A 17,075-nucleotide genomic window follows, 5' to 3' on the forward strand; every position below is an offset into this window, starting at 1 on the left:
TCGTCGTGGCGATGCTATCAGCAGACGTGTAGACAGACGACTCTTATCGCTATTGGTTGTGTGCGTGCCGCTTTTGAGCATCCACAATAGCGGTTACTGTCTGGCCACCTATCGAGGCTGCCATCGCCTCATCGCACTGTCTCCATGTCTGACGCTTGTTTACACGCCCGCCCGCCGTCTTCCACCTTTGCGTGTGTGCGCACCTGTTGCCGGTCACAATTTTAGGTACACCTGCCAGAACTTTTCCCGCCTCACATTAACATAGTTGAAAAAAAAAAGGGAGGTATTTACATATTTAATTGAGTGGTTTAAAAAAAAAAATGGATGACTTAATGCTGCGGCCCGTGAGTGACATCATCGCACGGCGTCCATGTTGTAGCTATTTTTATCCGCCAAGTTAGTAGACGAGTTCAAGACCCCTCGGCACATGTTTTTAATCATCCTCATTATCGAGGAAATGTCTTCTTCTGGTGTTAGGGAAAGAAGAACATTTGAGGAAATGGCTTTTGCAATGCCCGCCTTTGTTAAATGGCCATGCTAATTTGTTCGTGAATTAGGGAAACCACTCGCATGCACACACGTGTTGCGCAACTTTGCTGCCATCTGAAACAACAGCAGCTGAACTTTTTTTTTTTTAATAATGGAATTCCTGTAACGCAAAATTTCAATTAACCCGAATACATGTGACTGTGTGTGTGTGCACAAGTGTGTGTACATTTGTACTGGTGTCTATGTGAGAACAGATGCGGGGAGGCATTGTTGCCCATTTGTGTATTTTTGTTTGTGTGTGCAAATACGACAAATTCCTCCTCTAAACTCACCGGTCAGTGTGTGTGTGTATGTGTGTGTAGACTAAATGTGTCTTTGTGTCCACTCAGCTGGCATCAATCAGTGTATGCGTGGAAGCGAGCCGCTACCCTGCCAACAATGGAGCCCTTCACTGCACCCTCGCTCTTTTTATCAATACACACACGCACACACACACTCGGGAGCGCTCTCATGGGAGGGTGGTCCGTTTTGAATGGTCAGAATGTTACATGAGGATCTTGCAGATTGTGGCTTTTCTGATTTGCTGACTTCAGCAAAAAAATTTTTTTTTTCATCGGGCCACTTAAATTGAGTTTCTGCAGGGGGGGGGCGAGCAACTTGACTGGGTAGAGACGGAGGGATGAGTCCATCTGTCTTCTTTCTCCATATTTGTGTCCAAACACCTTGGTCCAGGTGTCCTGTTGTGTTTTTGTTTTCCCATGTGGGTGTTCTTCCCAAATCCCGCCAATCCATTTGTCAAGTCAATGTGCTCCATTAGTCCAGGATCTGCTTTCTCCCCCAACCTTCAGGCCTGTCCTCGCTTGTCCTCCTTATCGCTCCAAGTTCAGAACGGACCCTAGTTGAGGTTCAGAGTTCAACTCACTCGAGGTCTTAAGTTGCACCTTGAAAATGTGCTCTCAAAGCCGGCCTTCGCTTTTTTTTCTGTTTGCCGCTTTTCTAGGTCACCGCAAGGACGCGACACGTTTTAAGTGCTCGTCGGGATGTTTAGCCAAACGAAGGCGGCGCCTTTCGATAAGAGATCAGAGAAGCGCTCACGCGGAACGTTGGCTCATCCCGCTCTTCTCATGGATCTATTTGAGACTCCGACCTTGTCGTCGTCGTGACTGGCTGGTGAGGAAGTGGCTGTCCACAGTCTGGCTCCTGCGTCAGCCTCTGACCACCAGAGTCCCTCAGAAGAGAGGAAGGAGGGGGCGGGGATGTGTTTTCATGTTGATCCTTGGACTTTATCCTTGGACTTGTTTTGCTTTGAGATGTTTCCATCTGATCTTCTCACCTCAGTGGGTGTTGACGTGCGGGAAAATACCATGTGGACAAAAGTAATAGGACAGCAGAAGTGGAAAATACAAAGGGGTGACATTTACGAATTTTTCCAGAACTCTTAAGGCTGACTTTCCAAAATGTTTGTGGCCACGCAGGTGATGACTCTGGCGGAGGCGGCGGAGGAGAACGCCTGTCAGCTGGAAGAGGCCTTTGTGCGCCTGAGGAGCTCCACGCAGCTCCTGGTGCTGCTGCTGTCACTGGGGCAGGGCCTCACACCCGAGCAGACCAACATCTTGGAGGCCACCATGCTGCCGCTGCTGCACGACACGCCGCAACTGGTACACACACACACACACACACACAGTGGGACAGGTGAGCGAACTCTCAGTTTGCTCCGCCCCCTCCATTCTGGACTCCGCCCCCATGCTGATAGGCCCCCTAATGAGTCCTAATGACAGGTCATCATGCCTCTAATGACCAACCACACGCACGCCGACTGAGAGAGAAGAACATTAGAGTTGAAAGAAAAAGAAGAAAAGAAGAGCGAGTTGAGAGCGGGGTCAAGAAGAGCACACGATGACAAGTCCAAAAGAAGGAGGTGGTGAAGGAGAAGATCTTAAAGTCCATTTTTGAGCTATCGGCGTTCTTTTAGAGGAGGATGAATGCCGTCATTGGATTAATAGAACAAGCGAGACAAGGATCTCATTTAAAAAAAAAAAAAAAAATCTTGGCTCTCCGCTAGCAAAAATGTTCAGCGCGGTACTTTGAGACAAACGCTCCAGACAGACAACGTGACGTCCTGATCTGTCCAGTCTGGGAAAATCATTGGAGGAGGCCACTGAGTGAGAACAAGCTGGATCTCATCCTTCTGAAACTATTTACAGTATCAAATATTTCTATTTTGTCTAGCCGGCCTGATATTTAATTGCCCCCCCACACACACACTTGTCCGCATTTAAGCAAGTTTACATAATTGTGTGTGTTGTTTGAGTGCGGCCCTCCTCTGCTCTTCATCAACTTTATGGCAGCAGAGAACGAAAAAAACTCTTTGCAGCTGTGTTTTTTTTTTTTTTTCAAACATTTCTGGAATTTCTTTTTTTTATGTAGCTCAGCTGGATCACATTTAAGACATCTTCACTTTCAATCTGACCCGGCGTGTTTCACGTTTATCTTCTTCGGCCAAACGTGATTTTGAGTGTCTCCCCCTCAGGGCTGGGAGGAGAGTTGCGACGCGGCCGTGTCCCACCTCCTGAGGACGTGTCTGTCCCGTAGTCCCAAAGACCAGGCCACCACGCTGGCCCAAGCCGGGGGGCCGGTGCTGGGCCTGCCCCGAGACACGGACCGCCTCAAGAAGCACATCACGCTGCTGTGCGAACGTCTGGCCAAAGGGGGGCGCCTCACGCTGGCCTCCGAAGCCAACGCCCAAGTCCCCGCCCAAGTCCAGAACCTGGCGGCCCCAGGTGAGTCTAAAAACTTCCGATTTAAAGCTTCAATTATCGGATTAGAACCACAAGTCAGTTCATTAACTCGTGTTTATCTTTCGTCGTCGCCTCCGGTCCGCCACCAGTGGTCTCGTTCACACACGCACAAACACTGTTACGCACACACAAACACACTAACAGCCACTGTAAACTGGGATTTATTTGCAGTCTCAGATGTTGCTTTTTTTCACCCAGGCGTAGAGGTACACACTTGTTTATGTTTGCAACAATACCCACGGCTAACCCCCCCCTCCCTCTCTCTTCGCACACACACACACACACGGTGGAAAAAAAAAAAAAGCCCCACTCGGTGTGGGTGTTTGTGTGTAAGTGAGTGTAAATGATAGCTTTTGGGTGGTAGAACATTCCTCACTTCAACACAAGCTGAGATGGACACACACAGCAATAAAAAAATCGACATAAAATCAACAGTATCATTAAGTCGACCTTTCTCCAACTTTTTTTTCTTTCCTCCAAAACATGACTCCAAATAGGAGACAAGTGTGCTCGCTTCAAGAGGGTTTGATACTGTAAAACCAACATAAAAAACACAAAAAGGAATCAAACATTTTTTATTTAATAGCAAAAGGTTCAAGCAATCGTCTGTTAGCCTAATGCTAACATCGAAACACAGGCTAACAGAAAGTAGCTTCAATTTATACTTGAGTTTATTTCTTTTGTAGAGGGTCGATTCTATTTTTTATTTTGAGATTTACTGTGCAAAAGGACACTTTATAGGATCATTTGGGTGTGGGCGGGCGTTTCCCAGCGATGTCTTTTTATTAAATAAATGAAACCTTCTTGTGGTAGCATCACGTCAGTCTCTGAGGTTAAGCCGTTTTTACAGCGCTCTAATTTAAAATTTACACTCTTGTTTGAAAACATTTATTAGCTCCCCGCGCTACTTTTATGAACACGTTTAACTTGCTTTTATTGGACAACAAAAATACTAAAAATGAACATGAGACGCTGTAATATTTGCATATTGGCGTTCTTTAAAGAAAAATCGGATTTGGCTTCGATTCAGTTTGCTTTCCGAATTATTATTTTTTTCCAGAATCGCTTTTTGGTTATTAATCAAAGTAACACACGTGCACTACTTGTACCGTATGTGTGTGTGTGTGTGTTAGTTATTTTTGCAGTGCTGCGCTGCTAGCTGTGGTTTGAGGCCTGTGTCTATTTTCGACTTAAAGAGAGGGGAGAGGATGGGCTTGCTGTGTGCGTGTGTGTGTGTTGCACTATATATTTGTGTGTGTGTGCATATAGATAATATAGAGCGTGCATGTGTGTGTGTGTTAGGTCTCGGCGCAGCTGCCCTTGTTGTGCGTCTGCGGCGTTTACAAATTGAAGAGTGGAGCTCCCTCCAGTTCTAAAAATAAACGGCGGGCGATCAATAATTAACACGAGCCTCCGCCTCCTCCAGGAAATATCAAATATTCTCCATGTCGTCATACACACATTAAAACATATAGCGAGGTTAGGGATGAGCACATGAAGTTTCTCGGGAGGTTCTCGGGTCCATAAGATGATGAGGGCGTGGTTTCCGTAAGGGGGCGGGGCTTATACGCCAGACACTTTTATCGAAGCATTCTTCGGAGCGGCGCACTGTAATCAGTCCGCCGGCCTATTTAAAGGGTGACGAGTCGTCACCGTGCTTTTTAGCGACGACCACAACAAACGGAAACCAATGAGAGATGGAGATGAGGAAAATTATACGTCCAGGCGACGAGACCCATCTCAAAGCTCTCCTTGCCCACATGTGAGGGCATTACATAATTGATTCATTTTTTTCCCCCCTGCCGGTAATTTAGCGAGAAGTTCTCGCTCGCTCGGAATGCGTCTTCTTCCTATGTGTGTGTTTGTGTACTCGCTGTAAATAGCGTGAAGGCCGCAGGCAAATTGGCGCTGTCGGCACAGCCGTGTCACCCTCATGTTGAGGCCGCAGCCTCCCGGAATAAAGCAGGAATGTGCTGATGAGAAGCAAAACACACGCCGGGAGTATTTTGGGAGCCGGCCGGACGGCCGACGTGCTCGCTCCGCAAAAAAGAAAGTGTCGTCGGGACGACAAATCCAAACCGTCAAAAGCGAAGTGTTCTTCCAGCTGTCGTCGACGCGCCCAAACCTCGTCTTTTATTTTTATTTCTCGCATTTTTCATGGGAAATCAAGCGCAACCCGCATTGTCTGTCTTTTTGGACAGCGGAAATGCAAAAAAAAAAAAAAATCTCCCGACCCAAGCGTTCCGTGAAGGATGTTTTAGCTTCAGCCGGTCCACCCACGCTTGATTTTCAACACATCATGGATTTTTTAAGTTTTTCGAACTCACATTTTTATTCTTTCTAATTGTAACATTTCACTGAGTTCTCTTTTCTTACCTGATGTTATTATAAGACACACACACACACACACTTTCCCACCAAAATTGTTAGACAGCGTTGAGGGGGGGGGAAAAATGTCAAAAGTCTCTGGCCTTAGAAAAACACCTGCCCAATTAAGAGCGAAGCATATCCCATTTCAAACAACTGTGTGTGTGTGTGTGTGTGTGTGTGTGTGTGTGTGTGTGTGTGTGTGTGAGAAGCCACATGCTGCGCTCTCACCAAACTGAACAAGAGTGGCTTTAGAAAGGCCAGGATAAATATTAGAGAGGGTTTAGGCTAATCTTCACACACACACACACACATACACACACAAAGAGGGCGGGGAAACATTCTCAGACAACTTAAGGTCGACATGATAGCAGACACACACACACACACACACACACACACACACACAGAGGGGACACACAAAGGCAACATGTGTGCCGTGGATGTTAAGGGAAAGCAGCGTGAAACTGGGAATGATCCTCAGCGATGAGAGGAAATGAGGAGTGAGCCAGGAATGGAAGGAGGAGAAAGAGAGGAGGATGGAGGGATGCGGGGAGTTGCAATGAGGAGGAGAAGGATGGAGAGAAAGCAAGGAGGAGCGAGGGAGAGGAGCAGGGGAAACATCAGGAACGAGACAGGGAGGGGAGGGGGTGAGGAGGACGATGATGAAGAGGAGGAGACAGGGAGGAGGGATGGACGGAAGACAAGGCGTCCAATTCATCCACCTCAGGAGCTCCTTAAATCCTTCATTGATCCCGGGACTCCAGTGGGGATTTACCCAAATGCACACACACACACACACACACACACACACACATGCATGTTATTCAATGCCGCTTCTTTTTCTTCCTCCATGATCAATCATCTGACATCATAAAATCTCAAGCTTCTGTTTATTTATTTTTCTGACTGTTTTCATTTCTGCACAATCATGCAATTTGATTGGCCGAGAGTCGCTCCATGAGCAGAGATGCGTTGCGCATAAAACATTATTCACGCTTCGTTTCGTCTGAAAAGAATTAGCGTGCTAATGCTAACGTGTGTCGTTTAGGCTGCGTGGAGCCCATCGCGGAGCTGGCGGGAGACGAGACGGAGGAGCCTCAGGACGCCACCAAGTTTATCAAGAAGAAACAACCTTCCAAGAAAATCAAGAAAGGTAGGTCGTGAATTCACATCACTCAGTGCTGCCAAACATTTTGTGGCACGTTGTGGTACTGCATTGACAATTGTCGGAATGTAAAAACACAAAAAAAAGATAGCTTGAAAAAACGGGTTCCTTTGTGTCAAACCGACTCGTTTCCAAGACCCCGCCCGACCCCGCCACCTCCTCGCCAACATATTAAGCAGACACGGCCTGAGGCTCTTGCGTCTTCTTCATGTGCGGCGGCGGTATGTGTGGCTCCAGGACAGGAAGTGACTTTTGATGGACTTGAAAGGCATCAAAAGGTGTCTGCTAGGCAGGACGTCAGATCCGAGACCCCCACCCACACTCTGATGTGACTGATTCTGCAGCCCACCTGGAATTAGAGACGCTACACACACACACAATGAGCCGGCGAACATGCATTAACTCGACTTGAACTCTGACAATACAGCCACTGTTTTATTTATTTGCTAATTGCTAACAGCGTGCGTATTTGTAGCGTCCGTCAATTGCTAACCGCGTGGCTATTTTTTGCATCCGTTAATTGCTAAGATCACGCGGCCTCATCCTCAAACACAGCCGCGCATTCACGTTAGCCACAAACACCCGCTGTTAGCTTCCAAGGCTTGGCTAGTGTTTATTCGCCGCGCAGGATGGTACCCATTAGCAGGCATCATTAGCAATTAGCCGAGAGTGTTAGCATGACGGTAGCGCTCGTCCATTAGCTGCGTCAAAGCTGTTGGCGGAGTTCGACCAAGGTCACCACGCTTAACGGGAACATTGCCAAGTGTGTGTTTAATAATATAAATAGCTAAAAGGCATAGCGTCTGTCCTGATATTTAGCATGTCTGCCTCCAAGACTAATTTGTTTGCGTCTGTGAATGTACGTGCGAATCCTCTTTTATTTACACGACATGAACTTGTAACTTGTAATTATTTGAAAGCAGGAATCGGACACTTTCCGCAAGTCAGCAGTAAACGTTGCCGTGGAGTAGAGGGTTGGACTCTGGTAATCTGGTGAGGGGTGAACTTTTTAAATTCTATGTTTTTAGCCTTAGATGCGTGTTGGAGCGCCGCAGCAGTTAGTATTTTTGCCTCTTCGGGGGGGTTCCGTGGCCTTCAAATTGGTGCGTTGACTAAATTACAGCTGGCTTTCTGGAACATGCGTCCCAACTCAAACATGTCCAGCGCGTCCTTCTCAAAATAACTGCACTCACGTATGCCGCTCACTCTCGCCTTCCTCGTGGGTGTCCTGAACCCCGCAAACCCAAAACGCCCTCGACGTCCCGTCTCCTCGGTGGACAAATGGAGCGGTAACGTGATGCAATGCAAGTAAATACATTTAGCGCATAGCCTTTCTTTAGATAAGTCCGACTAGCTTAATGCTAATAAACAAAGCCGAAGACGGGCTAACAAATAGCCACAGCGTTGTGGTCCTCGAAACTTTTAAGCGGTGGAGCAACACATGTAGACACACAATAAAACATTTCTCACAAGCATATATTATTTATCTTTTGTGAAGAATAACAGAAAGAACAATTATAGCGTTCATTTTCTTATGTACTCGGCAACATAATACAAAAATGGAGTTTTGGGAGGCTCCTATAGATTGTTGTTTCCGGCTTAGCGTCCTTGTTTCACATTATCCCGCAAGTTTTTTTTTTTTTTTAATTCCCTCGGTGACGTCGTTAGCCCGAACGCTTGCATATAAAAGAAGATTGAAAGCAGGATTAGTCCGAAACAGCCCCGTGTGTGTGTGTGTTTAAATACGAGCGTGTGTAATAGTAGCCCGGTTGTTAAACGCTACCATTGGAGGTCATGACCTCATCACAGTAAACAAAAAATGAATTGAAGCTAATCAACAGCACATCCTACTTTTAAGTAAAACTTTAACAAATAGCCACACCACGTGAAGCAAAGGTCCGTCAACGCGCGCCCGCCGCCGGGCTTTAACGCGAGCATAGCGTCGTCGCTAATGTCGCTGCCGCCGCATTATCTGATTGGCTATTTTGGGCTCACATCAAATGCTGCCGGCTATTATGTAAACATGTTCCACATATTTCTTATCATTGTCACCAGTGGAAAGTTGAATGTGCTTGTAAGCCCCCGCGACAGCCGCGAGCTCCCGTCGCTGACCTTCAGCAACCTTTGCTAGCGCGGCTTCGTAATCTGACTTTGATGCCGGATAAACACCGTAATCCAATCACATTTGACACAAAGTGTAGCGTGGTTTTTAATGCGTCTTGGTTGGCAGCCAATCATTGGAAAACATCGAAAAATATGGAACCGCTAGGTCATGGGAAAGAAACGAAACGGCGAGCGTTATTATTTTGATGAGCACCACGGACAAAGCATACATCCTTTCGGCGAGGGCCGTCACGCTTTGCTCACGTAGCGTACAACACGTTACACGTGTGAAAGACTCGCGTTCAGGTTGTCACTCCTCGGGGAACGGCCGTCAGGAATGAATGGTCTTCCTCTGGGATGCCTGGCGGAGGAAGCCAAACTTCCAGAGTGGAGGAAGTTTAACTTGACTCTGCTGCTGCTGCTTTTTACATCACAAAGTTTTGCCGCTAAGCTAATATTTAGCGGTTACGCTAAATTACCGCTCATTAGATTACTTTGGCAGTTTTTTTTTTATTTTATTTATCTCATTTATTTATTTTTTATTTATATATTTTTGATTGAATTGAAAGTCACCCTTCCTTAGCCTTTTTTTTTTTTTTTTTAAGAATCACTCCAATTTTATTTTTTTTCAGAACTCCCAATAAACTTTCATATGTAACTGTGGTTTGCTATACGAATATATTTATACACGTGTTGGATATAAGTAAGCTCTCCGAGCAGCCTTTGGAATAAAGCCCCCTTTGTGTGGACATTTCTCAAACCCCCAAAACTTATCTCCACAAGTCCCTCAGACAGCTTGTGCTTTTTTTTTTTCTTCCTTCTTCTTTCTTTCTCCACGGCGCACCCACCCAGCCACACATTTACGTTATTACTTATAATTTCGTCACTCCCGTTTGATCCTTAAAACGACAAAAAACGTGCAACAAATTGACTTTTTCGCCCAAATATCTGCTCCATTATCAAAACATTCATTTCGTGAACGGATGCATTCATAAAAGTGCTCGCCGCCCGGCCGCCGTGTAAAGTTTATCAAAGGAGACGTGTCAATTAGCTGGGGGGTACACAAGGCAGAGCCCGAGTTCAAAGTTCAAGTTGGGGGTTATTCGTCAGCTGTCACTAACTATAAAAACTTACTGTGTTCCTCCTCCGCCCGGCCTGACAAATGTGCATTTTCCCTCGCTATGTAAACAACCATGATTCACTGTGACTTTAAAGACATATACCAAGCTAACATATATTTTTATACGCTTGAAAAATGAAGAGCGCTCGCCGCGTAAAATCAACACGATCATAAAAACAATGTTTTGCGGCTTCGCCTTTGAAAAACAAACAAAAAAGGGGCACCACAGGCCGCGCGTTTGTTTATGGATCGTGTTACATGGCGTATTATGTAACATAACATGCGGCAGACATGTTCTGTCCTCACTCCGCACGTGAACTCGGACGTGTTTCATCCTTTCGTCGTGTTATCAAACATGTCAAATCGTATGACGGGAAACATACGCGGTATGACGGCGGACGCAGAAACGCTTCTGTGTAGCGGCGGATTATTCCGGAAGGTCTTTTTAGCCAACGTGGCTTTACGTAAAGCCACTCGGGCATTTATTTCATATCCTCGATATCCATTTAAAAGGGAAAATGCGGTGAGGCCGCTTAAGAGTTTGAACTGAGCTAACCCGATGGCCGCAAGTTCTTTTTATAGAGCGTGAATTTGAGCGCTTCCTTCAGTGTCAGTTTTGCTCACAGCCTTGGCGCTGGCTCAAGACAAAGAACAAAGAGCGACCGCAGACGTCAAGACGTTGCCCCGCACCCATCCTGTGTGTGTGTTTAAGTGATTAAGTGCGCCTCTGTGTGAAAAAAGTGTGTTAATGTGTTGCTAACTGCTGTTGGCGACATCGTCTGAAGCTAACTGGTGTTAGCGACATTGCCAGAAAGTAATCTTACCAAAAATATTGCAAAGTTGCCTTTCGTGGCAAGACGGCTATCAGAAAAATGAAAAGCGATATTGTGCCCGTTTCTATTTTCGATTGAGACAATGGTGTCTGGAAGCTAGCCTCAGGTTACGTACGATGTGTGTGTTTGTCGTAAGGGCGATGTCTTGTTTGCTTATTATTTCCTATTATCCGGTTGAGTATAGCAAAAAAACTTTGGATAAACAAAGGTGAAGTAAAAACTTTTTTTTTTTTTTCCAACAGCACAGTACGAGTATCACGATACCAAGTACCGATACATCTTTTGATATTTAAGATTTCTTTGAACACAATGACAAAAGAATTGCAACCAAAATATTTCTTTATAATGCAGATAATGTATCAAATTGCCGCAGCATAGCGCCATCTACTGCAAAGGAGGACTAACTCCATGTCAGATTTATTTTACCTTAAGTATCGGTGGCTGATATCTGCAGCCTTCGCAAGTATTTGATACAGAAAAATAATGCCGGTTAAGACCGATACTTTGTATTGATACTCTTAAAACAAAAAAAATTAATGTGTGTGTGTGTCACTGAATGTGACTTAATGTGTGTGTTTGTGCGTGGGTGTGTGATCACAGACGACAAGATTAGTTCCCTTCATTAGGGACCAGGCTCTGCTCCATGGCAAATATTGGACCCTGGAAATCAAACAGTCACACACACACATTTTGAGGATACACACCTGAAACACTCATCTAATGAACTCGTGGTCCTGGACAGGATACTCTGCATTTATTCCGCAAATGGTCGTAGGCAAACACACACACATTAATGATCTGATCCATGCACACACTTCACATTGAGCTGACAACACACACACACACAACACAACGATGCCAAAGTAAACGGGGGCCACAGGTTGCAGCTTTAATTATTTCCAGCGACTAATGAGACTCGATCAGTTCCAGACAGACGCGCTCGCCCCGGCCGAGGCGCATCGCCGCTTCCGTCCACAAACACCCACGCGACCACCGCAGACGCCGCTGCCACTGCCGCGTGGTTAGCAGCGGCCTGCCAGAAGGCCCCCCGCCATCAAGCGGCCATCTGTGCTCATGCTAACGCTAGTTCTCCTAGCAAGCTAACGACTTGCAGCCCGGCAAATTGTCTGTTTGCCTCCGTGTTTTGGGAAGCAACGCTATCTCCGGGGCGCGATTACACGCTTGAAAAACACACAATTGTGTGTGCGTGTCAGAGAAGCGAGATGGGTCACGTTGTGGCGGCCGCGCACGGCGAGCCGGTCAGCGCAAGAATGTGCAAATACACACTTGCCCGCCCTCATTTGCATGTGCTTACGTTCACAACACAACCGCACACGCCGCACACGTGCAAAAATGCACACAATCTTTTTTTTTTTCCCCCAGTCACCCACACACGCACACACAGTGCTGTGCTTGCCATTAGTGCAGGAAGTTGGTTTAACGCAGACAAAACTTTAGGCCACGCCCACAGGAAGTTACACTGATAGTGTCAGGCTAATGTGTGCGCACTTCAGCGCATCTGCACAAACACACACACAAACTAAGAATAATAGCAGCGTGTTCACAAGAGTCAATAACAAACTTTTGTATTTTCGAGCTATTTGAAACTTTTCGCGTCGCTAGCATTCATAGCATGCTAGCATCAACGGACAGATAGCTTGACTGTACATAAAATAACATCAGCAGTTAGCCATCCAAAATAACTAGCCAGGAAATGCTTATTTAGAAAGTCCGCATTCCCAAAGCCAAAATGTTTCTCGACAACTTTCACGTTGCAGTGGAAGCAGTGCAGACGGATTCTCTTCCAACGAGCCGGTTTAGATAGGCTAGCTATAATTACGCCGCCTGTGCGGTTCTTTGTCAAATGGCTCCGCCGACTCCACATTCCGGCATTTTGTGTATTTTTACAACCCCGTAACGCTGCCGCCGCCGCTTTGTCATTTAACCACACACACGACGGCCATAGTTTGGGAAAGTACTTAACTCTCGCTTCTTTGGGATCTAAGTAGTTGTGTGAAGAAGACTCAATATATTTACTTTGAAAATATTTGAAAAGTGCCTTTGAATGAACACGAGCGCGCATCCCTCGCGGCAGACAGTCATGACGCGATGCTCACTTGAAAGACCAGTATGCTCGGTGTGTGTGTGTGTGGACAGACAGCAATTAAGTGGGAACATCCCAGTGGGACCAGTAGTGCCGACTCCATCAATCATACCGCAAACCACCGGAATGTCTGCAGGGATGTGCCGGCGTGCGCACCGCACTCTCTCTCACTTTGTTGTGATGGCTCAGGAGAGTGTGTGGAAGTGTGTGTTTGATTTTGGGAAGCGCACAACCTGACGTGCTGGTGAGCTTAAATGAACTGCTTGAGGGAGTGTCTTGAAAAGGAAGAAAAATGGAGTCGTTTGGACTGGTGGAAAAAGAGGCTTTTATTTTTTAGCACTGGCTTGAAATGACTGACTAGATTTTTTTATTTGATTTTTTTTGCCGATTCTGCTTACTTATTACTCTAAAATAAATAGATTAGGGAAAGGAATTTAAAAATTGATTTTTTTATTTGATTTTTTTTTTCGATTCTGCTCACTTATTACTCTAAAATAAATAGATTAGGGAAAGGAATTTAAAAATTGATTTTTTTATTAGAATTTTTTGCCGATTCTGCTTACTTATTACTCTAAAATAAATACATTAGGGAAAGGAATTTAAAAATTGATTTTTTTATTAGATTTTTTTTTCGATTCTGCTCACTTATTACTCTAAAAGGAATTTTTTTAAAAATCTGAATTTTTTGCTTGCCAATTCTGCTTACTTATTACTCAAAAATAAACTCATAAATAAATAGAATGACCGTGTTTTGCACCCCTTACACCCCCTAGGCCCCCAATTCCCGGTCAATTTATTTTTAGAGCCACCGACTCTCATTTTACAGCTGGAATACACTACTTGTACTCATCACAGCACACACATGCAACATTGCTTTCATTGTGCCGGCGAGTGTGTGAGTGTGTGAGCTTGGGGATACGAAGGGGTTAAAGCAGGGAAGTGCTGGAGCCAGAGAGATTGACCCAGACATGACCTGCCTATGAGAACATGGCTGCACACACACACACATACACACACACCAGAATAAGGACAGAACAATCTCATCATGACTCGTCTTTAACGTCTACTACTAAAAATAATATGAACTCCACACCTGTGCCTGAATAACATTCTTATTTTAACAAAACAAAAAACAAAAAAGCCAGGGTTGCCAACAAAACAATTACTTCCCGGCAAACGTCCAATCAGATAGCGGCGCCTCGTCGCTTTGGAAGCACATCAGCCGTGAAAAACATTCTGCAATGAGCCGCTTGGGTTCATAAGCGGCCTTATATGCTCGTGTGTGTGTTGCGGTGTTTTCTCTAGAAGTGGTAACGACTTGTACCCGCCGACGCCGCTCTGAAAGTACCACACTTAGCCGTCATTAAGTCCTAAACGACGTCAGTCCGGGTTCCACCGCGCCACTCCATGATTTGGTCCGTGGAAAAATACTTCCAAAATTTCACTCCCGAGGATAATCAGACAAAATTGTCGTCAGAAACATCCAATGGGAAAGGGGGGGGGGGGGAGTAACGTAACGACAAAATGGTAACTTTACGGGAACCGACTTCCCTCTCCTTGTCTATATTTGACTTTAATTGTAGCATCTCTACCCCCTCTCGTTCCGCCGTCTCCATGGCAACCAAAAACAGCTAACCTTTACTGTCCACCACATAAAGCTGTCATCAGTCGGCCTCATTATTTTTATTTTTTTGGCCAGCACCTGTACGATTCCCTTCCCCTGGTCATCACACACACATCTCCACGATCTTGGCAAAGGCTCCAACTCATCAAGTCGATTTGGAAGTCAGGTGGAGACGAGCGAACCGGAGCCAAAGCACGGTGCGAACGTGAAACAGACTCCAGCTGAGGTCATCTGGCCTTTACGTCGCTTCTCTCCGTCCCTCAATAAATAATCACGCACACACCGGCGTGAGGGAGCGCCCGCCGAGGGCTGTAAAAGCCAGAGATGAATGTGGCGGCGAGGTGAGAAGACAGCTGATAAGACAGCGTGTTAGGCGGTGATGTCATCATGACAAGTGCTTGCCAGTGCAGATGTGTGTGTGGGGGGGGGGGCGATTGGTGAAATCTGTTGTTATGGACTTTAATATTGCAATTAATGAGGAGGACAAAATAAGATATTTTAGTTCTGTGCTATTTTTTTCCAGATTCATCCAAATGCTTCGCTTCATTTAAAAATGTTACGCCCAACGTGGGGCTCGAACCCACGACCCTGAGATTAAGAGTCTCATGCTCTACCGACTGAGCTAGCCGGGCTCATGTTAGCAGTCCAATATTTTTGTCACATGACCCCAGCTTTATAGTTCACTTGGGTGGGCCTGGAAAGTATCCTGCAAGCTTGACGAGCCACTTAAAATGTATCTTTGTTAGTCGTCCTTATAATAAACGCCGCTAATGATTGCGTAACACGCTCGCTGTAGTAAACCTAGCTAGCGTAGGCCGGGTTCGGAGCGTCCAAGGCAAACAGAGGGATGATTCTGGCCGGCTTGAAGGAAGGAAGGAAGGAAGGAAGCAAGTGGAACAGCGAGCAGAACAGGAAGCAATCTGTCTGAACGAGTGAGAAAACACGCGCACGCTCGGCGCTCGTCTTCGCCAAGGCGTGTGAACGCTGCCGCGGGAAAGAAAGAAAGAACGAAAGAGCCCGGAGAGAAATGAAGCACAAATCCACCTCCTACGAGTGTGTTTGAGCAGCTGCTTTTTTTTTTTTTTTTTTTGCTTTAGCAAACACCTCCAAGTGGACGCTGGCAAACTCGGCGATACGCACATACAGATGCGCTTCGTTTCTGAGCAAATAGCATTTCCATTCTGACAATCCGCTCACCGATGTGTTTTGAAAAGACACACGATGTTATTACAACAACGTGAAGCGTTTGGCCGGCGAGTTTATAGTCGTCCCGGACCAGAGAAAATCCACTTCTCCAAATAAGAGGTCAAGTGTGCTTGCTTCAAGCTGTTTATAGGGGTTGCCACTCTCACTTGAAACTGACACTTAAAGAAAAATTCAACTCCCTCAAAAGTTCAACCCGACCATGTGATTACATCTCGGGAAATTCCTCTCGCTTAATGCTAGCATAACATAACCATAGCATAACCTTTGTGTGCCTCTTCTCACTGCTCAGTACTGCCCCCCCCCCATTTTGTGGCATGACGCGGTACTACACCAAAGGTGTGTCATTTTAAATTTAGACTTGATGAATCGTAATATCGGACAAGTTGAGGGCAGCGTAATTTACGACATTATTGCAGAAAATCGTGATGACAGCAGCACATAAAAAAGAAATACATGATATATATCCTTTACAAGACGCTGGTAATCCGATATCATATGCAACTTTTAACGATTTATTGTAAGCCGTAGGAAAAATTCCTAACGCCGGTGTTTTAAACACAATAGCTAACATCTTACAGATGTGTGCGCGCGCCGACGTACGTGCGTGCGCGCCGGGGCGGAGAGTCTTGTTAGATTTATGGCACGTGGGATAAAACAGTTCTAAGTTAGATAAATAAGTCATATACTATGGATGTGTCTCGCCCACTCTCGCTCTCTGCGGGACACACTGCTGTCTTTGTTCCCTGTGAGCAAACACACACACACATTTCATCGGATTTTTCTTTGAAAGAATACGCGGCGTATTCTTCGGGCCACACGTGCGCCCGCTAAGCGCTCGCATCCTTTCACACGGGCGGCAAACAAGCTTAAAGCAGCTCCTCATAAATAAGCGTCAAAGTGTCAACGCCGCTGACATGTTCTCGTATCGCTAACGTGCTAGCAGGATTAGCTCGGAATGTACGCGCTTCCTCCCACCGTCTGAGCGTCCTCCCCCCCTCCCCTTCCCTTCCATATATCACTGAAGCAAACTCTCTGGGCCTCTAATCACGGCGGCAGACTTTCCTGATGATCATTACCAACTTCCCAAGTCCATTTCTCATTTTCCACATTAGCCAAATGACGCTGCTTGGACAACCCGCCAATGAGACATGATAAAAGAAGGCATTGAGCTGTAGCTCGCACACATATTTAAGTACAGTTGCTCTCCCATGACCAACTCCTGTACCTGGAGACCTCTCCGTCTCGGACCCCCCTCTGCGCTTC

General features: G+C 46.0%; 1 protein-coding gene and 1 non-coding gene across 6 annotated transcripts in view; one reads left to right on the forward strand and one right to left on the reverse strand.

Moving 5' to 3' along the window:
• The window catches only part of bbs9 (Bardet-Biedl syndrome 9), a 44,146-nt gene that overhangs the window by 23,174 nt on the left and 3,897 nt on the right, over positions 1-17,075 (forward strand). For all 5 annotated transcript variants that reach the window (XM_049729955.2, XM_049729956.2, XM_068651890.1 and 2 more), the window contains 3 exons: positions 1,965-2,147; positions 3,020-3,269; positions 6,706-6,810. In XM_049729955.2, coding sequence (XP_049585912.1) covers positions 1,965-2,147; positions 3,020-3,269; positions 6,706-6,810 — 538 coding nt within the window. The remainder of the gene's footprint in view (positions 1-1,964; positions 2,148-3,019; positions 3,270-6,705; positions 6,811-17,075) is intronic.
• Positions 15,166-15,238, reverse strand: trnak-cuu (transfer RNA lysine (anticodon CUU)). The gene has a single exon. It is a non-coding gene; the product is annotated as a tRNA-Lys (tRNA).

The sequence above is a fragment of the Syngnathus scovelli genome, chromosome 9 (genome assembly GCF_024217435.2).
Source record: "Syngnathus scovelli strain Florida chromosome 9, RoL_Ssco_1.2, whole genome shotgun sequence".
Classification (NCBI taxonomy): Eukaryota; Metazoa; Chordata; class Actinopteri; order Syngnathiformes; family Syngnathidae; genus Syngnathus; species Syngnathus scovelli.